This window comes from Ahaetulla prasina, chromosome 5, assembly GCF_028640845.1.
Source record: "Ahaetulla prasina isolate Xishuangbanna chromosome 5, ASM2864084v1, whole genome shotgun sequence".
Classification (NCBI taxonomy): domain Eukaryota; kingdom Metazoa; phylum Chordata; class Lepidosauria; order Squamata; family Colubridae; genus Ahaetulla; species Ahaetulla prasina.
The window spans coordinates 41,061,158-41,086,668 of record NC_080543.1 but is presented as its reverse complement, the minus strand read 5'-3'; the positions used below and the strand labels follow the sequence as shown (position 1 = coordinate 41,086,668).

The window sequence follows — 25,511 nt, the reverse complement described above, 5'->3', positions numbered from 1 at the left end:
CTGATCCAAGCTATATTTACCCCTTCAGAATGGATGCTTTGTTCTGTTGTAAAAATAATTCCAGCCCTGATTTGCTGCAGTGTCTGGCGTGCCCCTCCCCTTTAGCAACTGGCCATTGCCTGGTGAAGCAATTTTATTCTGAGCTGCTAGTGGATATACATTCTCTACTGTTTTGCTTGTTTTTTTAAAAATAATTTTGTGATAAATCCACCTATTAACTCAATAAACTATTTTCAGACCTAGAAGTTTATACTCCTTTGCACCATCATAACTCCCAATGGGCACCTTTACTATTTCTGTCCTGGCTGAGTGAAGCACACACCCATTGATTTTTCACTTTCTTCCTATAGTAGTGGAAAGCTTCCTTTCGTTAAGAAAAATCTTTACGTTTCAATATAGGAAGTTTGCTACTTTGCTTCTATGAAGTTGAACTAATAGTTCTTCCTCACTACACATTTTTCATGGACCTACAGAGGAACATTGGAGCAACAACAACAACAAATGTGTTCTCTACTGCAACTGATTGCTACAAGGATACCAGAAGGGGTGAAAGAGAAGAAGGGTTTGAATTAGTGTCTAAAGCCATAATAGTGTGTGTGAGTGTGTGTAAAAGAATCTGGGAAAGTAAAGGAAAGCCATAAGACTATTGAAGTCTGGAAAAAAAAGGCAGGCATTGGTAGACAGGTCCACATAGAGGCCAGCCTTCATTGAATGAATGAATGAATGAATGAATGAATGAATGAATGAATATTTTAATTTGTATACCGCCCTTCTCCCAAAGGACTCAGGGCGGTGAACAGGCAGATAAAATACAGATACACACAATAGTTAAAAACATCCCTTAAAAAACTAATTTAAATTTGCCCAAATGTTAAAATAACACACTCCTCCATAAAATTACTAAACTTTAAAAACCCATCAAATTCAATTAAAATTCAAAGGTAAAAATCAAGCTAGTCCAGCCATACGAAATAAATAAGTTTTAAGTTCGTGGCGAAAGGTCCTAAGGTCAGGTAATTGTCGAAGTCCGAGGGGAAGTTCGTTCCACAGGGTCGGAGCCCCCACAGAGAAGGCCCTCCCCCTGGGGGCTGTCAGTCTACACTGTTTGGCAGACGGCACCCTGAGGAGTCCCTCTCTGTGGGAGCGCACCGGACGATGGGAGATAGAGGCCGGCAGTAGACGGTCCCGTAGATAGCCCGGTCCTAAGCCATGGAGCGCTTTAAAGGTGGTAACCAATACCTTGAAGCGCACCCGGAAAACAACAGGTAGCCAGTGCAGTCTGCGCAGGATAGGTGTTATGTGGGAGCTCCGAACCACTCCCTCAATAACCCGCGCAGCCGCGTTCTGAACTAGCTGAAGTCTCCGGGTGCTCTTCAAGGGGAGCCCCATGTAGAGAGCATTGCAGTAGTCCAGGCGAGAGGTAACGAGAGCATGAGTGACTGTGCATAAGGCATCCCGGTCCAGGAAGGGACGCAACTGGCGGATCAGGTGAACCTGATAAAAAGCTCTCCTGGAGACGGTCACCAAATGATCTTCAAAGGACAACCGACCATCCAGGAGCACGCCCAAGTTGCATACCTTCTCCATCAGGGCCAATGACTCACCCCCGACAGACAGCCGCATCTGCAGCTGACTGTACCGAGGTGCCGGCATCCACAGCCACTCCGTCTTGGAGGGATTAAGTTTGAGCCTGTTCCTCCCCATCCAGACCCGTACGGCTTCCAAACACCGGGACAGCACTTCAACAGCTTCACTGGGGTGGCCCGGGGTGGAAAAGTACAGCTGAGTATCATCAGCGTACAGTTGGTATCTCACCCCAAAGCCACTGATGATCTCACCCAGCAGCTTCATATAGATGTTGAACAGGAGGGTGAGAGAATCGACCCCTGCGGCACCCCACACATGAGGCACCTTGGAGTCGATCTCTGCCCCCTTGTCAACACCGTCTGCGTCCGGTCAGAGAGGTAGGAGGAGAACCACCGATAAACGGTGCCTCCCACTCCCAACCCCTCCAACCGGCGCAGCAGGATACCATGGTCGATGGTATCAAAAGCCGCTGAGAGGTCTAATAGGACCAGGGCAGAGGAGTAACCCCTATCCCTGGCCCTCCAGAGATCATCCACCAGTGCGACCAAAGCTGTCTCCGTACTGTATCCGGGCCGGAAGCCGGACTGGAACGGGTCTAGATAGACAGCTTCATCCAGGTACTGGGGTAGCTGACATGCCACCACACTCTCTACAACCTTCATTGTGAAGCGAAGATTGGAGACTGGCCGGTAGTTCCCTAAAACAGCTGGGTCCAGGGAAGGCTTCTTGAGGAGGGGTCTCACCACCACCTCTTTCAAGGCCGCAGGAAAGACCCCCTCCCGCAAAGAAGCATTTGTAATCCCCTGGAGCCAGCCTCGTGTCACCTCCTGAGTAGCCAGTACTAACCAGGAGGGGCACGGATCCAGTAAACATGTGGTGGCGTTCAGCCTACCCAGCAACCTGTCCATGTCCTCGGGAGTCACAGGATCAAAGTCATCCCAAACCACCTCAACAAGACGGGTCTCGGAACCCTCGCCTGGATCTACCCAATTTTGATCCAATCCGTCCCGAAGCTGAACAATTTTGTCGTATAGATAACCGTTAAACTCCTCGGCACGCCCTTGTAGGGGGTCCTCCCGCCCCTCCTGTTGAAGGAGCGAGCGGGTCACCCGAAACAGGGCGGCCGGGCGGTTATCTGCCGACGCAATGAGGGAGGAAACGTAGGAACGCTTCGCAACCCTCATTGCCACTAGGTAGGTCCTACTATAGGACCTAACTAGTGTCCGGTCAGCCTCAGAACGGCTGGATCTCCAGACACTCTCTAGGCGTCTTCTCCGGCGCTTCATCTCCCTCAGCTCCTCGGAAAACCAAGGAGCTGGTTGAGACCGACGCCGGGTCAGAGGCCGCAAAGGCACGACACGGTCCAAAGCTCCAGCCGCGGCCTGTTCCCAGGCCGCAACTAGTTCTTCAGTCGAGTCGTGGGCCAGGTGCTCGGGAAACGGCCCAAGCTCCGTCAGGAACCTCTCCGGGTCCATCAGGCGCCTGGGACGGAACCAACGCATTGGTTCCGTCTCCCTGCGGTGGTGGGTAGCGGTCAGAAAGTCTAGACGAAGGAGAAAATGATCCGACCATGACAAAGGTTCGACAACTAAATCATTTAAAACCAGATCATTAGACCACTGGCCAGAGATAAAAATCAAGTCTAGGGTGCCTCCCCCGACATGGGTAGGGCCGTCAATTAATTGAATCAGGTCCATTGCACAGATGGTGCACAGATGGTGCACAGATTGCACAGATGGTCCATTGCCCAGATGGGAAGGCCAATAAATAATACAACAAGAATTCAGGTCTTGGGGTGGCCATAAACACAACCACACTGTAAATCATTACAATCTGGATTACAATTTCTGAAGCAGCAGGTTTAGTAACCAGATGGAAGGAACATGGGAGACCAACAGTTTTAGGCTGTAATGTGGAATTACCCCCAAAAGATATCTACTCTCACCCACCCACCACAATCCATAATAGACCATACTATTTTTTTAAAAAAAATCTGTTAGTAATTGAATTGAAAACTCATTTCTGATTGTGCAGCTCTTGAGATCTCACTCTCTCCCCCCTCCCCCCTCTCTTTCTTCTCTTCTTTTCTCTTTTTCAAATGGCTGCATTAACTCCTACTCTCCATGCACTTTTCATGAAATGATTTTCTGATTTTTGTATTTCCCATGACAAATAGCTTGGCACAAACTTTCCCTAAACATATTAAACCTGCTTACAAAATTATAGGAGGGGAAAAAATGACAAATAATTGAACCACATGAAAAATCGTAATTTAAAAAACCTGAATGAACTAGCGCTATTCAGAAAATGACCTCTTTATAGATGTTCCCCAGAGTTACAAAAGCATATATATATATAGGACAAATTCTGTAGAATGTAAAGTAATAAAATAGTAATAGGGTGGCTGCTTACAGTGAATATTCTGTTGAGAAAAGGCTGCAAAAGTAGTTTGAAATCTAGTGTTACGTAATTGTTGAAAGCAGATGAAAGAAATAAGTGTTATATTATCTGTGAATATTTATTACTTCTTCTTTTAGACAAGTGGTTAAAATAAAAAAGTGCATCTGATATCCAATATTTTTAAACTGTTGTCAATTCTGATGTCAAAACTTTTAACAGAAATTTTCATTCTGTAAATATTTCTACAGTTATCAATTCTTTGAAATATTCATTACTATAGAGCAAAGTTATACATGTAATTCAATTATTTATACAGATCTGCAATGCATTTGACTCCAATATTTGACTAAGGTAAATGTTTTGAAACATAAAGGAAAGGAATGTGCAGTTGGCAAATCTGAAAAAGCAACACATAGATATTACCAGAATTGAACAATTTTATCCTACCCTGCTTTCTAGATTTAAAAACCAGTTCATAGGTTTGCTTTAACCCTAGTGAGACCAAGTTGGGATATTTCCATCTCATGTTTTGGATGGAGTTGCTCCAAACTGAACCTCTGCACAATCTAGGAGTCCTCCTGAACGCATGGTTCTTGCTCAAGAAGGAAGTGGTAATTGTGGCTGAGAGAGTTTTTGCACGTTTTACATTTTGCAATACTGGTGCCTGATCCTAGATTCCAGTTAGTCATGCCTTAGTCACTTCCTTATTACTAAATAATACTTACCCAGGAGTATTCAGACATTTTGACTGGTGCAAAATGCAGTAATGTGAGTCATTTTCATGCCAGTTATTTGGCCCATATGACATCTCTGCTTTATGAGCGGCATTGGTTACCAGTGTGATTCTGAATGCAATACAAGTTGATAGTGGTTATCTTTGAAGTCCTTCATGTCTTTAGGCTGGGTTACTAATGAGACTGTTTTTCCTCAGTAATGCCTACCTATTCTGTTAAATTCAGCAGGAAAGACATGCTCCAGATTCCATCCACTAGTGGTCTCTTTAACTAGAGTAGTGTTCTCAACCTGGGCAACTTTAAGATGTATGGACTTCAATTGTCAGAATTCCCAGCCAGCATAAATACAATTTCCACCAAAATGTATGACTCTTTTCCAATATAAGCCTAACCACTGCATTTTATAAATTAATATTTATACCAATGTGAGTACATCATCAATATAAGGAGCTCTTGTATGAAAGTATTGTATTGATCCAAGTCTCAGTGATTAAAGTGTCGTACTGTCGGAAAACTATGCTCTTAGCCTGAAGTTTGATCCTGATGGGGCTCAAGGTTGACTCAGCCTTGCATCCTTCCAAGGTTGGTAAAAGGAAGAACCAGACTGTTGGAGTCAATATGCCAAATAATGCTTCTACCTTGTACACCACCCAGAGAATGCTGTAAAATCCTCTGAAACAGCATATAAGCCTAAAAGGCTATTGCTGTAATTATCAATAATATAGGATACTATGAAACATTTATGTTTAACTTCTGTTACTGATATATCCAAAACATAATCTATTTGTCTAATGAAGTAAAAAATAAAGTGTTAAAAGTCACTCTTGATGAATTCCTTCAGACATTTTTATAAATGAAGCAATAATCTCTTTCCACTTATGACTGTATGACTATAACTTGTTGCTGGCAATCCTTATGATTTATATTGATATATTGATCATCAATTGTGTTGTAAATGTTGTACCTTGATGAACGTATCTTTTCTTTTATGTACACTGAGAGCATATGCACCAAGACAAATTCCTTGTGTGTCCAATCACACTTGGCCAATAAAAATTCTATTCTATTCTATTCTAATTCCATTTGCAATGAGCTTCCTAGAAAGAGACTTGTCATCATTATAGCTTCTTCTCTGTTGATATAATCTGTTTGACTTGTGACATCACATTCAGCTATCTTATTTCACTATTATACCTGCCATAAAACAGGAACCAGTTGGAATTTGAAAGAGGACACCTGCAAATGTCCAGCAGAATCATCAGCCATATCACCCACATATTAGTTAAGCATTCAGGAATTATCTATTTTCTCCAGATTTCTGGGGGAAGATAATGTAATGGGCTTATAGCTTTTGCAGAAGTCACCAAAAGTCTAAAATTCCACATGAAAATATTTGACAATAATTTCTTACAGAACCCGCTCCAAATTCCTTCTTATAAGATGTTTTAGAGTGATAAAACATCAATAAAGCTCTATGATTGATACTGCAGTCCAGGTGTCAATCACACCTTTCTAAAGTTTTGTTGAGAGTGTATATATTTCCATATTGGAAAGTTTGATGTTTTTTATTCACTTAAATATTCTCTAGATCTCTAGGCATAAAACAGAATAATTAAAATTTTTCAAACTGTAAATGGTAAACATCAGTATTCAGTGTTGGAGTTCTGCTTGTCATATTACTTAGAATAATGGAAAAAGTCTAAAGCACATAAAAGCTTTTTTTTAAAAAAAATTCATCATTGTTAAAGATAAGCAGAGCATAAATGGACCACACAGCTGGTTTCCTAGAGTATATTCATTCCATTATTGCTTTAAAGAATTTAAACTGTTTTGGCACAGTTCATGATACATAAATCAATTCATGCATGCATATAAGCATACTACTGAACCAGAACTTAGAAAGGATAGTGACATTATCAGCATGTCTGGAATTACTGAAATGGAAAAATAAGGAGTCTGAGATCATGTGAAATGAGTTAGTGACTGATTCCCTAGTATAGGTTCCCATATGAAAAGGGAACAAATCTGGACCTGTATTATAAATTTTACATTTATAAAATTACTCTCCCTCTCCCCTCTCCGTCTCCTTCTCCCTCTCTTCCTCTTATCTCTCCTGGTAATGTCAGAGAATAACAAAAACTGATTTGAATAATGTCAGCGATCTGATAATGAAGAGAATGTTCCATTGCTTAGCAAAATATGTGAATGTTGCAGTAAGGCAGGGGTGAAATTCAGCAGGTTCCAGAGAACTGGTAGCAGAAATTTTGAGGAGTTCGGAGAACTGGTAGCAGAAATTTTGAGTAGTTTGGAGAACCGGCAAATACCACTCTGGCTGGCTCCAGAGTGGGGTGGGAATGGAGATTTTGCAATATCCTTCCCCTGCCATGCCCACCAAGCCACACCACACCCACCAAGCCACGCCCACAGAACCAGTAGTAAAAAAATTTGGATTTCACCACTGCAGTAAGTTAACATTTTATAGTATTACCATATGTCATTGACCATGGCATTCTATTGTTTTCACCTGTATCTCTTCCTGATATACTGTATTTTAGACATAGGAATATAGTACCTTATAAGAAATACAACAAGCATCTTATCCACATGAGAGCTTTACAACATACATCCAACAATTATTATATTCATTATTCTAAATTTACAAATTTAGAATAATGAATCTTTGGCTAGATTCCAACAGCTGAGTATTGCATAAGCAGCTAGGGCTTTCATTGCTGTGAATAGCTTGCATTTACTGCTTCATAAATTCCAGAGATAAGACCAGTGGTTGGTTGCTACCGGTTTGCCCCAGATCGGGTGAACCAGTAGTGGCCATGGGAGACTCTTCCCACCTGCCTGGACATCTCTGTGCATGCGCAGAAGTGTCACATGTGAGCGTGTATGTGCCTATGAGTGAACCGGTAGTGACGGGATTTGAATCCCACTACTGGATAAGTCCCTATTCTCCAAGGGGCTGATAGACCTAGAATTAAGGCTTCAAAACAGTATTATGGAAAACATTCATATTTTGAACATCAGATACATATTACAGGTCAAATATGATCAGAAGTGTTTCACTGAATTTCATTCATATTATTTTTAAACAGAAAACCCTTTCCACAATTATCAAAAGATATTTTAAAAAGATATTCATACTTAAAAGTTGACTTACTATGTAAGTCCATAACTATTCATAAATAAACCATGAAAGGTATTTAATTATTTATGCCATTTTGTATATAGAGTAGATGCTTCTACTGGTACAGTTCAATATTTTTAGAAATATTTACTATAATGCAGTTTTCAATTGAATTAAATATACAGAATACAATGTATATTTCAATGCACATCAGATATATTCCAAAATAGCCATCAAACCTATGATGATTGACTTACCCCATTTAGAGGATAGGTTTTCCATCCTAGCTCTCCAATTGCAGTGGTTGTATCAAGCAATACCACTAGAAATAAACAAATAAAGTTAATTAGGAATGTGCTTTAAGCAATTTAATGCCGCAAGCTGTACAACTTTATAAAATCACTATATTTTTTCTATTTTCTATTCTATATTGTCTATATTGCATTAGACAATAACTCAGGAAATATGGATATCCTAAAATATATCTTTTCCATTTCAACTATCAATAAACATAATTTTAATTATCTTGTTTATAGATTGTAAAATATACAAACCTCTCTAAGATATTTTAAATTGCTTTTTTGGTGCAGGAATCTTTAATAACTTGTGTATAGACATTAACATAGAAACATGTCAATAGGAACATGGGAATTATTCTTTGTAGAATAATAGATATATAATAGATGCCTGTTTAGGGTTAATATTCTTAAGTAAGTATTTTACTGTTGATTTGTTGTCCTTGAAGCAAACAACACATTTAGAATATATCTTCTAGTTCTCCCAAAAAACATCCATAACAACAACAACAAAAGAAAGTATTTTGAAATTTAAAATCAATACAAATGAAGTAATAATAGAGATTTTTCTTCTAGGTTTGAAATATGAAATTTATATTTTGGATATAAAACGTGCATTTTTGTATAAGTGCTAAAAATATTTTTAAGAAGTCACACATAGCATTAAGATAATAAATGGAGTTCATTTTATTTTCTGCATATGTGCACATACCATATATGTATCTATATATACATGCTATATACAGTGCAAATTTAAACACACATGCTATTTTAAGAATGATCAACATTGATAACATGCATTTAAGATAGTTTGAACAATTTGTAAGATATTATTTTCTGTGGTTAATAGAATTATGATGCTTTTTTAAAAACCCAATGACTTGGATTTGCATAACATATTGAATTATCTACAGGAATAAATATTTGAACAAAATGTGAAAACAAACTGGTTATTTAGTTTATGGGTCAGTAACTGGTAAATAATTGGTAAACTGATAAATAATTAAAAAATTATTTATTTAAAGGTAAATACTGGTTTCTGATGTATTTATAAACTTACCACTATTCAAAAGCAATGTGATATATGTAGAATGTCAGGTTCCAGTGTATAAAGAAAACACCACACACACAAATGATGGTTGAATCCTTTACCGGCACAAACTAATATCCATAAAATAATACAGGAAGATTTTCTTGGAGCTAATGTTTTGTGCTCCCCAACACCTTATAAAGCTTTATCACCCAGGTGACCCTTAACCTGGCTCCTCCCTACTCATTAATCATTGTTCCATTAGATACCATAATTAGGCATTACTCCCGCATGCTCCCAGCCCGCTGACCACTCCTCCAGATTGGCCAACATTCCAGCCATTTCCAAGCCTCTCCAGATTAGTCATCATTACAGCCTTTTCCAAATTTCTCTGTAACTCTCAGTCTCTCAGCCTCAGCTGTCCTCAACAGCTGCTCAGTCAGCAGCTCCCAGTTGCTGCTCGGTCCATTCAGAAAAGCTTGCTGTCAGTCTGAGTGCCTTAAATGTCAGGAGGAGGCTGCCATCGCAATGACTACGTCATCAAGTGGCTTTCCTTGCTGCTGCTGGTGGTTGGCTCCTTACTGGGACTGACTATCACCATCCTCGGGGTCATAGGCATCATCTGTTGTGCCCGCCTTAACTTCTCTGGTGTGTCCTTGATGCTCTTTCTCGCCGTCATTGTCCATGTACAGGTGTGTGTGTGTACTGACGGACTTCTTCTGGTCCCCGTCTGTGCATTCGGCTGCTCTATGCCCCTACTTCCCACAATGGAAGCATGTAAAAGGAGGCTTGCTGGGTATTGGCATATTTGGTTCCACCACCCTTTGAGATGGCAATTCTGTCTTCTGACTTCTAACATTGAAGTTGGGGTACAAAACAGGGCTTTTGGAACCCACACAGACCCTTTCACCCTTTCCTGTTGAAATTCAGATCCCAGTTCAGTAGCCGCCTGATACCAGGCCATCAGACAGTGAGGTGAGGCAAAGTCTGCCATAGAATGTGGTTGAGACCTTCTTAAAAATTATGGACTAACCTCATACCTTACCTGCCAGATGCTTAAAGACCTGAATGTACTCCTTATCAGCCCATTCCCTTTGTCAGAACACTGTACAGGTCCATCTCTGCCTGCTGGGCCCTGGTGGTATCGTCGAAGCGAACCCGGAGGGCAGCCAGGAAATGGCCAAGGTCACCTAATTCCTCGGCATGCTCTTCATACAGGTCAGCCACCCAATCAGCAACCGCCCCCTCCATCACCGCCATTATGCCCATTACTCTGTCCCACTGGGAGGTATTGAGGTGGCCATACCGATCCATGTGGTTTAGTACTTGCCCTATAAAAAGGGCCACCTTTTCCTCACTCCTGTCAAATGCCGACCTAATTGCTGGTGGATCCCAATGTCCTATAGAAGGCTGGCCTTGGGTGTGTCCTGCAGCTGTACGTGCCATGGGACCTGGACCACCATAGCCCTGAGGGTCCTTCGTGTCCTCCCACAAGGCATACAACACTCAGCTTGCCTGTGCCATATCCATTCGGGGCCTACAGTCCCGCACTCCCATGGGGCTTTGCATTGCATATTCTTACCCCTCCCTAGGTTCCTGGAGTCGGCTGGGCACAGCACCTAGAGGGTGTGGTTCCTGCAGAGGATGAGCTGCTGCTGTGGATTTCTGCAAGTCCGTGGTCTGGCCTGCACCTCTAAACCCCACAGCCCCAAACATCTCTTGTAAAACCTCCAACATCTGGCTGCCCACCGCTGTGGAGTAACTCCAGTCGTCATCTGAGATCCTCCTCTCCCTCCATTGAGAGAAAGGGACCCTGGAAGGGGAGAGCTTCTGACCAGCAGTTGAGAACTGGCAGTGGAGTTGGACAGTGAGGAGACTGGGAAGTACAATGGGCTAGTCCTGGAGTCAGGGGAAGGCCTGGATGAGGGCTCTGCATCAGAGGCACAGATGGGATCAGGGCCATCTGGGACTGATGCGTGGACTCTGGAGCCTCCAGAGGCAGACAGCAGAGAGGCAAAGGAACAGGAGGAGCATAGTGCATGCATGAGAAGAGCTGCCAGAAGGCCAGAGCAGCTGAAGCAAAAAGGACGACTTGGGAGTAAGGCCAAAAGATATTTGGCCATTCCCATAAGGCTTAAAAGAGCAGCAATGAGCCGTTGGGTTCTTTGTAGAAAAGCAACATTGATTCCATTGCTTCTTGAACTTTGTGGGGGTTTTGCCAAGAAAACCTTTTGGCAGGTTGCCAAAGACAACAAAGGTGGGTGATAAGGCTGAAGGACTGTTTATGAAGAATTTGTTTTGGATGAAGCTGAGAATGAATTAATTCTCAGCTGTTTTAATAAAATAAGTTTGTTCAGGACTGAATTGTGTTTGGTAATCACTACTTGGGCCTTGATCACAATAAAACCCTCCTGGTTTTTCAATGTTCCATGCCCCAAGGCCGGGAGTTCCTTCGGTCTTACTACTGGGGAAACTCCCTCTACTGGCTCCACAGCCTCCAGCACACTAACCTCTGTGGCTGCCACGAATTCCTCCAAGTCTGCAGCCTCCAGCCCTGGCACTGTACCTTCAGCTATGGTGGTCATTTTGAGCTCCAACAAACTGTCAGGTTCCAGTGTATAAAGAAAACACCACACACACAAATGATGGTTTGAATCCTTTACCGGCATGAACTAACATCCATAAAGCAATACAAGAAGATTTTGTTGGAGCTAATGCTTTGTGCTCCCCACCACCTTAAAAAGCTTTATCACCCAGATGACCCTTAAACCTGGCTCCTCCCTACTCATTAATCATTGTTCCATTAGATACCGCAATTAGGCATTACTCCTGCATGCTCCAAGTCCGCTGGCAATCTTCCAGATTGGCCAGTATTCCAGCCAGGAGGTAAACTGAGGAGCCAGGGTGCCATGGGAGCTGCCACGTTGCCAGAACCTCCGCACCACCGGAATGCCAGCCCCAACACGCAGCTGCTCATTGGGACTGACATAGAAGCAGTGTAGAATATTTTAGAAGGCTTTTGTTTATCTGAATAAAAATGTGGAATTTGATGGAATATATTAAATTAAATGCCCCTATAAATGCTGGCAGAAAGAAATAGCAGCGTGCTATAACATTTACAGGAAAACTGTTACATGATAAGGTGATGCCTGAAAGTCCTCTGTGCTTTATATTTGTAAAAATTTGATATTTAATGAGATTCATGTTTCGTTCATATTTCTTTCAAGTGGAAATACTTAACTGTACCACAAAAATAGCACATACTGTAACTCTAATCTTGTTCTTTTATATGGAATAATAACAAGGAGTGAATAATGCTTCATAGGTTCTTTTCTGTGTAACTCTTGGCATTAAACACCCACATACTGTTGATACATACCTCTCTGCATCTGAATGTATTGTATATGAATACGTAGCATAAAAAATATAGCATACATTTTATAGGCTGCAAATTCTGAGATTCCTGTTAAACTTAGTTATAATATTATCAAGAAAATATGGTCGTTTTCCTACCATTTCTCAATAAATAACACATATTAATTATTCTGTTAAATAATAGGACCATGCTGAGATACATAGTATGTGGATGTTTTGAATCTTCTCAACAATAATTACAACCAGATTCAGTTTTAAACTTACTTTAAATAGGAAAAAGCACTATTTTGACAGACTGCCCTTCTCGAGACCAGCAGAAAGGCCAGTCTTATTTTCTTGACTGAGGTAAGGACAGAGCATAAACTGAAAATAGGGCTCTGGCCACCTTCTTGAGTTATGCAAGAGTAACTCTTGAGACAAAAACACTCAAGACTGAGATGAGTTCATTTTATTTGAAGAATACAGTTGTCAATCATTCAGCTATTAAGACATAAAGGATTTTTTTTTAATAAAACCAGCATTTTCACTACATTTCTCATAATGTATTCATACATTTCTTGTAAGTCAATGCAGCAGTTTGCAAAATTGATGACACATGGTATGGAGGGATTTCATTTGGCAAATGCACTTGAGATGCTGAAATCCGCATCAACACCATTAAGAATATATTGCAGTAATTGATTCTATAGGTAAAATAATAAATGTGGGAAAGCTATTGCCAATACATGTTCCAGAAAGAATTGCAACTGATGGATTAGTCATAGCTGAGCAAAGCTTTTCATAGCTATGAGCTACATACTATTTAGCAATGGTCTTTTGTCAAGGACACAGGACCTAAGTTGCAGGTTCAATATCTAAGGGGCTGCTACAAAGAAGAGGAGGTCAACCTATTCTCTGAAGCACCTGAATGCAAAACAAGAAGCAATGGATAGAAATTAATCAAGGAGAGAACCAACCTAGAACTAAGGAAAAATTTCTTGACAGTTAGAACAATGAATCAGTGGAACCACTTGTGTCCAGAAATTGTATGTGCTCCAATACTGGAAGCTTTTAAGAAGAGATTGGACAATCATTTGTCTGAAATGGTATAGAGTTTCCTGCTTGAGCAAGGGCTTGGACTAGAACAGTGATGGCTAACCTTTTCTGGACCTAGGGCCCAAAGCGCATGTGTGTGCATGTGAATGCACGTGTGTGTGTCCGAACCCCCAAAGTGCAATGTGTGTGTATGGCCCCCATACATATGCCCCCACCTCCCTGCATGTGCACGCAGGACCCCTGCACACTTCCCACCCCCCATGCATGTTCGGCAGAGACCCAAAGACCAGCTGCCTGGCAGGAGCCACGAATGCATGCATGGTGGAACTGAACTGGGGTGATGCCTCACGTGCCCACAGAGAGGGCACTGTATGCTACCTCTGGCACGCATGACATAGGTTTGCTATCATGGGACTAGAAGATCTCCAAGGTTGTTATTCTGTTATTTCTTTAGTGAGAATAAAAGAACCCCCCTAGCAGCAGGCAAAAGACTGCAGTTTTTCAGCAATTCAGTCTCAGGATGCAGACTTAAAGCCTTCACATACCAGGTCAAGATTTCCACTGTGTCTCAGTTCAGCCCAAGGTGATGAGGTACAACTAAATATTATCAGTGTGTTGATAATACCTCAACCTATATGAGTTGGTGACTACTTCCAGTGGCTTTATACAGATAATAAAATGCAAAGAGAGAAATGCAAACACAAGAGAATGCTTTCCACTCCTAGTCATCATGAGCAGCTGAGAAAATATGGTTGATGGCATCAAAGACTTTTGAGAGGTTCAAAAGGATCTCATGAAAAAAGTGTACTCATGCAGATTTCAATAAAAGTAACTAGTAAAACAATAAATACAATAAACAATAAATAGGATTCTCATTCCGTGCCCAGGTCTTAATCCTTATAGTATTGTAATCAATTTATTCTAGAAAATACATCTTCAGAATGAGTCATCAGAATGAGAGGCAAGTAAAGGCAGGTTTCTTGTTTCATTGGGTGAAAAATTAAACATGACAATTGGAATTCTGCAGAGAAGTTGGTAGCTTAATTGTTATGGATAAGTTTTTATATTGTGCCTTAGTTGAGCTCTAAACTGCAGAAGATGATCTTCTAAGGAACAGGAGTGGAATGCGGGATAAGCCAATGAAAGAATTGAAACAATAAACGATGTATGCAGAACTAGCTGTGCAAATTTTTCTCTTTTCCTGTAGGGAGGTTTGTATTTAAAGAATTTAAGATTTAAGAGCATAAATTTAAAATGGCAGAATTTTTTTCTCCTTTACTGGATGTTGGTAAAAGTTACAGCTTTTATATTTATACCTCTTACATTAAGGCACTGAATTTTTCCATAGGTAACACTGATACAAGTGGCCCATAATCAGGTCAACCATATTTTTTCCCCAAGAATATGGTTCCCAATAAGGTAAGCAGTGCGCTCCAATCCAGTTTTTTTTCCTAATGTAATGCCCTTCAGCTATTCAGATTTAAACTTCCCATCCTGATCATTGTGATTCTATAACCCTGCCAAATATGTTCTTTATGTAAATTATTATTGATTGGATTTCTTTATAGAAACTATTTATAAAATGACAGTATTAACATTTGGTAAACACTTGCTTCAAACATTTCAGAGAATATTTTACAGCCTTGCCTACTTCACAATTTGTTATAAGCATTCTTTTTTTCCCTTCTTTTTTAAGTCCTAGATATTTATGCACAGCTCTGTGAATGAAAACTACATTCATTACCCTGAAGTGTTTTAAAATGATTTTCACTGGAAACAAAGCACTTCTGTATTTTTTTTTAAAAAAAATTAATAAAGGAAAGAAAAAAATACATACAAATCTGACAGCTAAAACATGATAAGGAAAATACCGAGTTGTATTTAGTCACATAGGTGGAACACCATAAATAAATCTCACCAAAATGCCATATGTGTTCTAGAGAAGCATTTAACTAATAGCTCCTTACAAACAAATGAGATAATAAATCCCAGCAACCAGTAAAATGCTTTTGTGGTTTTGGGAGGTTTTTTTTTTTTTTTCCTTTTAAAAATCTCAGAGTCATTAGATTTTCTGCCAAATAAGTCCTTCAGTCTAAAGTATTGTAAATCCCTAATCCGAAGCAACTAGAAAAATCTATTTTCCTTGAACCTCTTTTTTTCTTCCTGCTGATCTGCAAAGAGCCCATGAAATGAGACATCTGAGATACAAAGGCAAGTATCCTAGAGAATCAGACACCGGAAGTCCTGACCTACTTTTCTGAATCACTCAGCAGCTTTTCCCTGTCTCACCTCATCTTTTCATCCTTGATCCTGATGATGGGCAAAATGCTAGTTCTGGAAATCCCTAAATCCATCTCCTTGAACTGAAGAACTTTCTAGCAATGGTACTTTGATAAATGATGTTAGGATCAGAATCCATCAGCCTTTCAGACAAATATATTTCTCACTTCTGAAGGAAATGTTGTCCCTTTTGAAAAGTTCCTGCTTCTGGAGTTGATAGAATATCTGCTGCAGAAGGTGTTTTAACAATAGCTAGATGGCTATCTGATGGAGATGTAGTAGAAGTGGATAACCACACTGGGGAGGGGTTGGATTAGGTGCTCTTCAGTTTCCCTTCCAATTGTTAACATGCTGCAATTTCTTATGCTATGATGGGTTTGATTTCTGAACTGAATTATATATAATTTTCACAACCTTGGTAGTTTTGTTTTCTTTATGCAGCACAAAATCGATTTGTGGGCAGTGGAAACTGATCTTCTTTATATGCCTTTTAGTGTGTTTGCAGTTATTCCCCAAAGGTACTAAAAATACTGAAAAAAACTAACAGTGTAAGCTGCCCAGAGTTACCATGTGGAGAGATGGGTGGCTAATAAATTTTACTAAATAAATGAAAAAGTAGTAAGTAGGTAAGTAAGTAAGTAAGTAAGTAAGTAAGTAAGTAAGTAAGTAAGTAAGTAAGTGAATGAATGAATGAATGAATGAATGAATGAATGAATGAATGAATGAATATCAACAAGGAGAAAATGTGGCCAGATCAAATTTAGTGGTGGAATCATCAGGGAGGTGTACATAATCCAATACCCATAAATCTGTTTTGCCCTGTACCTTTATAGGGAACAAATATATTTGCTTTCAAAATTTATTGAATTTAAGGGACAAATAGAATTTTACCACTGGAAAAGGAGGTTCTTGCAAATATTTGATGTTATGAAGTGGGCAAAGAGAGAGCACATTCATTGCAAATTATGTCTCCCTTCTAGTTTCTATGCTTTAGTTAAACCCTAAAGGAAAATTTAATGAAGATTTTCATCTCCTTCCCTCCCGCCCAAGGTTTGGAAGTATGGACAGCCAGAGAGGTTTCAGATGTGAAATGAGAACTAATACCAGCAAACTTCTTTATGTCTAAGCAGTGTAGCTCAGAAAGGCTACCAAGAGACTTCAAAAATAATTATCCAATATTCTGAAAATCAAAACAACAGAAGCCTATCTTGAAAGTAAAGAATGTGAGTGAGAAAATGCGAGACAGATTTTTGCAAAACATTGTTTTAAAGATTTGAAAAGTTTTCTATGTGGCACTTTAGCATTGAGGTTTTCTTTAGGGAATGAAAAAATGAAGGGGGGGAAAAATCAGACTACTAGAAGGAAGATGTAGTCTAGTACAAATATAATCATCTCACATTGGTTCACTGTAGTTCAGAGAAAAAAAATATTCTTCTCTTTTCTGTAAATACAAACAATACAATCAAGGTTAAAACAGTGTGTCTGGCTGATGGTATTCTGCCGATGATATTCTGATGGTGCTCAAACTTGAGGCACAATTAAATCTCCTCTTTCTCTTCCCCACTTGCATCTCTCAAAATCTTTCTTCTTTCAACTTCAAAACAAAAACAAGAGCCATATGTCTTAGAAAAGGAAAGAATGTCTGCTAATGATACATATTTCAAGGCTATATAGAGCCTGTTTATTTGTTTATCGTATTTTGTATAGCCACCCATCTTATAAGAAAATGACTCTGGGTTCAAAAAAAGAAAACCAATAAATACTGTACATGCTGTGTAACACATTATTACCGTATTTTTTGTATAAGACGTTAAGGTAAGTATAAGACGTACCTTAATTTTTGGAGAGGAAAACAAGAGAAAAAGAATTCTGCCTCTGCCTACCAGCATTAGGATCAACAGCATCCTCATTTCCACTCAGATTTTGATAACGAGTAGCACAGATCTTTTTATCTGTTTAAAACAAACCCTATTACTCTACGTGCATTTAACTGGACTGGATGGGATAGGGTGGGGGATGATTTTCATGGGGGCAGAAGAAGGACTTGGCACTGAAGGCTCCGCTTCCGAGACACCCCTGTTTTCCTATCTATAGCCATAGGCGTTGAAAGCCTCCCTTTCTCGTAGCAAGACCTGATAGAGATGCAGCACTTCAGTCCTCCTGGATGCTGCCGACTCATAAACACAGTGCCAGGCTTTCCAGCAAGCCCATGTGCCTTTGGCTGGTTCAGAGCCTGATTCCCGAAGCAGCCTGGGGAAGTATGGAGGTTGGGACTTGGCTGACACTGCGCAGGAGGTGTAAGGCAAGGCGGCTAGCCACTCTGCCTGCCCCTTCTTCAGATGACCCAGGCAGAGGGCGGTTAGCTTCTGCTCCAGACCCAGGAGGAAAGAAGGTGAGTCTGCGGAGAAGGAGGAGGAGGGCACTTGGTTCTGCAATGTGCATCAGGGAACCAGGAGAAAAACACTTTCAGGTGGCAGTGCTGGCCACATGCCCTGTTTTTGGATTTGGGGAGGGGATCGCAGTGCTGCTTCCCAAAATGCTTTCCTCCCCAATTCCAAAAAACGAGGCATGTGGAGGCCAAAAAAGTGCATTGCATTTCAGGTGGTGGATCTGGCTAGAAGGAAAGAGAAGGTGAGTCTAAGGAGAAGGAGGAGGAAGGTGTGTGGCTCTGCAATATGCATTGGAGAACCAGGAGGAAGGCATTTTCGGGCGGCAGTGTTGACTGGAACCAGCCACTGCCTGAAACACAAATCTGCATGGTCCATTTTTGGATTTGGTGAGGATGTTGTAGCGCTGCCACCTGAAAATGCTTTCCTCTCCAGTTCCCCAATGCACATCAGAGAGCCATGCACCCTTCTTCTCTGCAGACTCCTTCTCTTTCCTCCTGAGCCAGGAACAGAAGCCAACCACCCTCCGCCTGGGTCATCTGGAGAAGGGGCAGGCAGAGTGACTAGTTGTCTTGCCTTATGCCTCCTGCGCAGTTCCTTCTTCACCAACCAAGTCCCAACCTCCATGCTTCCCTGGGCCACTTCGGGAATCAGGCTATGAACCAGACACCAAAGGCACGGGAACTTGCCAGGAAGGCTGGCACCATGTTTATGAGATGGCAGCATCCAGGATGACTGAAGTGCTGTGTCTCTATCAGACCTTGTTGTGAGAAAGCCAGGCTTTCAACGCCTATGGCTAATGGTAGGAATACAGGGCATCTCGGGAACGGAGCCTTCAGTGCCAAGACCCTCTTCTGCCCCCATGAAAATCATCCACAACCCCCCCCACCCACTCCAGTTAAATGCGCATAGAGTGATAGGGTTTGTTTTAAACAGATAAAAAGATCTGTACTGTTCGTTATCAAAATCCGAGTGGAAGTGAGGATCCCCACTGCCTAGAACCACCTGAAAATGCAATGCACTGAGGCAAAAAATGTCCAAAGGGTGGGGGCTGGCAGGTGGGCAGGGCTACATTTGGAGTATAAGACGCACCTAGATTTTCACCCTCTTTTTTGGGGGGGAAAGGTGTGTCTTATATTCCAAAAAATACGGTAGAAAATATTAAAAAGCACACAAAACAAGAGAAAATGAAGTTAATTACAATCATCACAAAAGTTCCCTGGTCCCCCAGCCCCCCAGGCCTGATAACATAATACCACCACCCCTCAGGTCTTGAAGGATCTGCAAAAAGTTAAGTGGAAAAAGAAGATTCCAGAAGCCTGGTACCATGGCAGAAAAGGTTCATCTCTTGAACCCTGCCAACTATAATTCCTTGATAGATGGGAATTCAAAAGAGGGTCACTCAATTCTGTTACAGTTAAGTCTTATTTGAAAATCTATTCTGCAGTATGCTAAGGATAATTTCACTGACAAGGGTAAGTCCCATTGACTTCACTCAGATTTTACCCTATGTTTTACATAGAGTACATAAGTTTTCAGCTTTAATGAAGATTTAATGAAGATTTTGAAAATGTGCCTATATTCCTGCTGGAAAATATCACAAAGCATACAAAGCATGGCTTATAGCTATTTTCATTGATATAATGGGGCGGTTTTTTGTTTTTGTTTGCATTTGTGTCTGAAGCAACGAAGTGCTTCCGGGTTGAAAGGATTAGCCAGTGAAACCACCATTGCCCTGGGATCACCCATCTGGGCACTTCCTTTATATCCCTGGCAGGTGCTTAAGTGAAGAATGAGTATTCTACCCCAGAACAGCTCTCAGGTCTCAAACATGGGCTTGCTAACTTCCTGTCCAACCTCCCATTCGAACCATTGCACGCCAAATGTAAAAGTGATGATAATAATAGTAGTTCAGAAAAAAATTTCATTTATTATTTATTTATCATTCTAACATATGGTTTCATGACACTGGGCATCTTAAAACAATTAAAAACCTGTGTAAAAGAAAAATCATATAAAAAGTTTATTTACTTCAAAGCCTTATGTCTTTTTAACTGCTTGAACAGCTAAGCAGTCTGATGTTTTCTCTTTTCTAATAATTTCTTAACTGATCCAGTCTGACACTTTTGCACTTACTGTTCATTTATTATTTACAACGTTAAGCAACAAGCCTTAGCAGCATGTGCATTTTACAGGTGCATGGCCAGGCTGTCAAACCGAAGTACATGCTTGAGAACAGCAAGCCTTGAAAATCTCATTCTCTATGGTACACAGTCTGTTATCTTGTTATTGTTCCAAAATAACAATCAGTCTTCTATTTCTAATATATGCTAAAATGTGTGGGCTTTAAAAATACATTGCACACTGCCAGCTATCACTTGCCTACTTGTATCTACTTGTTCCATTTGGTTTCCGCTGACCATCTTGATAATCTAAAAGCAAGATGAAAATGAAGAAACTTTCTCCCACATGATCAGCTATTTTGTATATAAAGAAGAAAATGTTCCTTCTTTTTGCTTAGAAATCAAATGAACAGAATTATTATTTCTGAATCATGTCAACTGTGTTTCAAATACTAAAAAAAAAAAATGCAACTGAATGCCTATTAAGGGAGTGGATACTCCTACCCTTGTAATCTTACAACTCTGAAAATAGCCAATACGTATCCTTCCAATGAATTCAGATCTTCATTATCCAACATCAGTGCTGATGATGTTTCCTAGTTGGGTAATAAGATATCTTCCATCAAACATCCAAACAAAAGCATCAAGAATTCTATAGTTCGATCGTGAGCTATAGATATTGTCTTCTATTGAATTTTAGATCTACATAAGGTCTGTTGCTTAACAGCAACACTCCCACACCCAAAATTGTTTAATCAATCTTCCTGCTTCTTCTGTATACAAGATTTATAAAGACAGGTATACAATAAAGAGTGAGATTTCGGAGTAGGGTTTTCATTTCTTAAATACCTTGCACTTGGCAATGAGTCAAAATAGAAAGGTGTATATATGTATGTATGTATGTAATATATATATATGTGTATATATATATGTGTGTGTGTATGTATATGTGTATATATATATATATATATATATATATATATATATATATATATATATATATATATATATATATATATATATATATATATATATATATATATATAACATAAAAATATTCCAAGTTATGAGTTAAACTGCAATTTTGTGTCAAGAAGCTGCATACAAGCTGATGTGCACTCATCTGTGCTTTATAACAACTTTGCAAGTAGCATTATAAATGCTACTTAAACTGAGAGTATGATGAAGTGAAATTCAAATTAGGGTTTCCTAAATGAGATTAGTTATATTATTCCAGCTTTCTGCAATTGTCATCCTGAATATATATGAGACTTCTTTCCACTTCTGTACTGACTTGTGTTACCAATAAACTTAACAGGGCAAAGCATCCTTGCTGTTAATACTATGAGTCACCCAATGCTGATGGTGCTGCATAATTGTCTTTACTGTAGTAGCAAAAATGTAAATTAATATGCCGATCTTTTCCTATATCAGAACATTAACTGAAAAGCCACTACTAAAGAAAAAATATTATTTTATACAGTAAATTTATATAGTCATCCACATCACACAAAGTAACTCTGAACAGCATATAACAATAAATATATAAAAACAATTATTAACAACAGTCATAAAAATACAACCATATGGTACAGGACAGATTGAATCAAATGGAATGCCAGAGCCTTCATAAGATGTTCACAATCTCCTGAGATCTCTAGACCCAATGATAAAGACAGGTCTTGAGACACTTATGGAACATAAAAAGGAATAGAATAATATTTTTGTGGGGAAGAATGTTCCATAAGAATGGAACAATGAAGCTCATAGAACAGAGGTGTGACGTGCTGTTGTAAAATCATAAATAACTGCTCATGCCACTACAGTGAGAACCAGTAAACTTTCCAGGCAACATACAGTCCACTGCAGTAATCCAATGTGGAAGTAACTGGGTACTGTGAGCAGAGTCTCCTGATCTAGGATTGATGCAATTGACACACAATATACAATTGTGCAAAAGTCCTCCTAACCATGAGTGTCACCTGCTCCTTGAAGAGTTATGAATCCAGGAGGATCCACAAATTGTGCACTAGAGCAGTGCAACCCTACCATCAAAGATAGCATAGTCCTAGATTGGATATGCCCAGTGGTGGGTTGCCCCTGGTTCGGTACGGTTCTTGAGAGAACCACTAGTAAAACCAGGGGGAGGTTCTGCCAACCCACTTGGATGTCATCATAGATGATCTGCGCATGTGCAGAAGCTTGGTGCGCAATCCATTGCGAACTGGTAGTAAAGGTAAGTAAAACCCACTCCTGGATAGGCTCCAAAACCTAAAGTCACGGTTCAACTGAAGCTTGTTGTTTCTTATCCCTAATCCTTTCAAACTCCAGGTACAGAATAAGGCATTCATACCTGACTGCATGGTAACAAATGAGCTTATGCAATGCCTTTGTGTAGATGTTGAATAGGAAAGTTGAGAATACTAAACCGTACACTACCCCACATAGTAGGGACTGAGAGTGGGAATTCTTCCACAACCACTATTAACTGGAATTGACCTTGGAGGAAGGAGGTGAGCCTGCAGAATACTGTATTAGCCACCCCCAATCCTCTAACTGATTTCAGAAGAATGCCATAGTTAATGATATTGAAAGGCATTGAGAGGTGTGATAGGACAAGGATGGATGCGAAATCTGCATTCTATCCTCACTGAACATCATCAAAAAGGGTAACCAATGCTATTTCTGCCCATTCTGATTCCTGAATCCACTTCTTCCAAGATCCTCTGAAATACTACGTAACCATATTTTCAATTACTGTACCTTTCAGGGTATAAGACACACTCCCCCCCTAAAAATGATGAAAATTGTGGTGCATCTTATACACTGAATGTTGCTGAAGCCCCGCCCACCCGCTGGGCCCCACCTTTTGGGCATTTTCAGCCTTGGTGCATCATGTTTTTGGCCTCCGCATACCCAGTTTTAGATCCATTCCAGGCTGCAGGGATCGCCACAGCACATCACCGCCAATCTCTGCCTCCATGTGTCGTTTTTCAGCCTCCGTGCACTCTGTTTTTGGCCTCTGCATGTCCCATTTTTGGCCTCTGTGCATCACATTTTCAGCCGGTTCCGATCCTCGCTGCCTGGAACTGGCCGAAAATGCAATGCTTGGAAGCCAAAAATGGGGTGTGAGGAGGCGGCAATGGGCTCTGGCAATCCCTGCAGCCTGGAACAGCTGATTGGCGGTATTCCGGAAGGCCAATTCAATTGCCAATCAGCTGTTCATGCTAAATCAGGCTGCAATAACGTGCTGAAACTTACCAGACTGTTTGCTGTTTGCTGCAAGAATGCTAGCCAGATGAATACTGATGGATGCTGGTAGGCAGAAGCAGAATTTTTTTCTTGTGTTCCTCCCCAAAAACTAATGTGGGTCTTATACTCTGGAGTGTCTTATACTCAGTGGTGGGATTCAAATAATTTAACAACCGGTTCTCTGCCCTAATGATTTCTTCCAACAACCAGTTCACCAAACTGTTCAGAAAGTTAACAACCAGTTTTCCCGAAGTGGTGCGAACTGGCTGAATCCCACCACTGCTTATACTCCAAAAAATATGGTACCTTCTCCCAAAATGGGGTATTAGACCCTGGAAGAAAATTGCTCTTATGGTGGGGGTCCAGCAATAGCTTATTGAGGATCAACCAAAACAACCTCCTTTTTCAAAGAAGAATTAACCATCCATTCACATGCCCCTACAGAAAGGGAATGAATCTAATGAGCAGATGGCTGTGGTCATAGACTTAAGGGTCCTGTCCACTTCCTCAGTCCAACAAGGTTCAAATCATTTCCAGGTGACAGCACAAGACTCCTTTTGAGGCAACTCCTCTGGGCCTGGACTGGTTGGCATTCAATTACAAAGGAATTAAATTAATAATTGAGAAGTCCAGCATTTAAATTATTCATTTGAATCCATTTAACTATTGCATGTTAGCCTTGCCTTAAGGCTACTGTAATTTCATATCAGTAGCATACAGACTTTGGAACTATTATTTGGTCAGCAAATACATAAAAAGGAAAATACACTTTTCAAAAGTGTTTTATGTGAATGTTATTAATTAACCAATATTGGTTGATCTTGAAAACAAGCAGGCTCTGAACTAATTAATGATGTGACATTCAGGGCTATTGGCTATTTTGAGAAATCATCATTAGATATAAACAACAATTAAGTAATGATCTACTGTATTTATGCTTCAAAGATCTCCATGGGATTATTAGGAATCTAAAATAAAATAGATTTTAATTTTACTTGCCTAATACATTTAGATATACATTCCTCCAAAGTCCTTAAAACAGTGTCAAGAATGCACAAGTTATGAACTGTCATTGGAAGTTTGAGCTTTCAAAAAAGGATATTTTTGTAAATTCTTTGAGCTAATGTATTTCAGATAAGATTTTTCCTCTCCCTTTTTTGTCCTAACTTTTTTGTCCTTATCTTTTGCTTTTATTTTGTTTCCTTCTGTGATTAGATTAGGTTAGATTAGGTTTGATTACATTAGTTGTTTTATTTGTGTGGGGGAACTGTAGATTATGCCAATGTGAAATACTTTTAAAATATGTCATAATGTTGCAGAAATCAGAAGCAATTTTTTAAAAAAAATGTTTTTATTATTTTTCCTTTAAAAACAGAAACAAACACAAAGCATACATTTTCATTTTACAACAGTTTCATATTGGTGCTCTTCAATGGTGGGTTGCCCCCGGTTCTATAGAGCCGGTAGTAAAACTCTGCTGGCGTTCGGAGAACCGGTAGTAATGGCTGGCTGGCTACGCCCCCGAACCGGTTCTACGATCATCAGAGGTTTGTGTTTTTTTTACTTTTAAAAGCCTCTTTTTTCAGCCAAAAAAAGGCTTTGAAAAGAAAAAAACGCTCTGATGATCGCGTGGCTGAGCAGGGATCCTCAGAGGATCCTTTTAAAAACTTTTTTTCCTCTGGCCCACCCAATCCTCCCTCCTCACTTACTTAATTAAGTAAGCACCTTTCGGGCTTTCCTTCGCTTCTCCAATCAGTTGCATAGACTGCAACTGACTATGCCTTCCTGCAATCCATGCTGACTGAGGAACTCTGGGAGTTGAAGTCCACAAACCTTAAAGTTACTAAGGTTGGAGACCCCGATCTAAAAAATATAA

At 40.2% G+C, this 25,511-nt stretch overlaps 1 protein-coding gene across 1 annotated transcript in view; it reads right to left on the bottom strand.

The window, feature by feature from the left end:
- Positions 1 to 25,511, bottom strand: part of EPHA6 (EPH receptor A6) — a 512,200-nt gene that overhangs the window by 467,548 nt on the left and 19,141 nt on the right. The window contains exon 2 of the mRNA XM_058185714.1: positions 8,115 to 8,179. Within this exon, the coding sequence (XP_058041697.1) occupies positions 8,115 to 8,179 (65 nt within the window). The remainder of the gene's footprint in view (positions 1 to 8,114; positions 8,180 to 25,511) is intronic.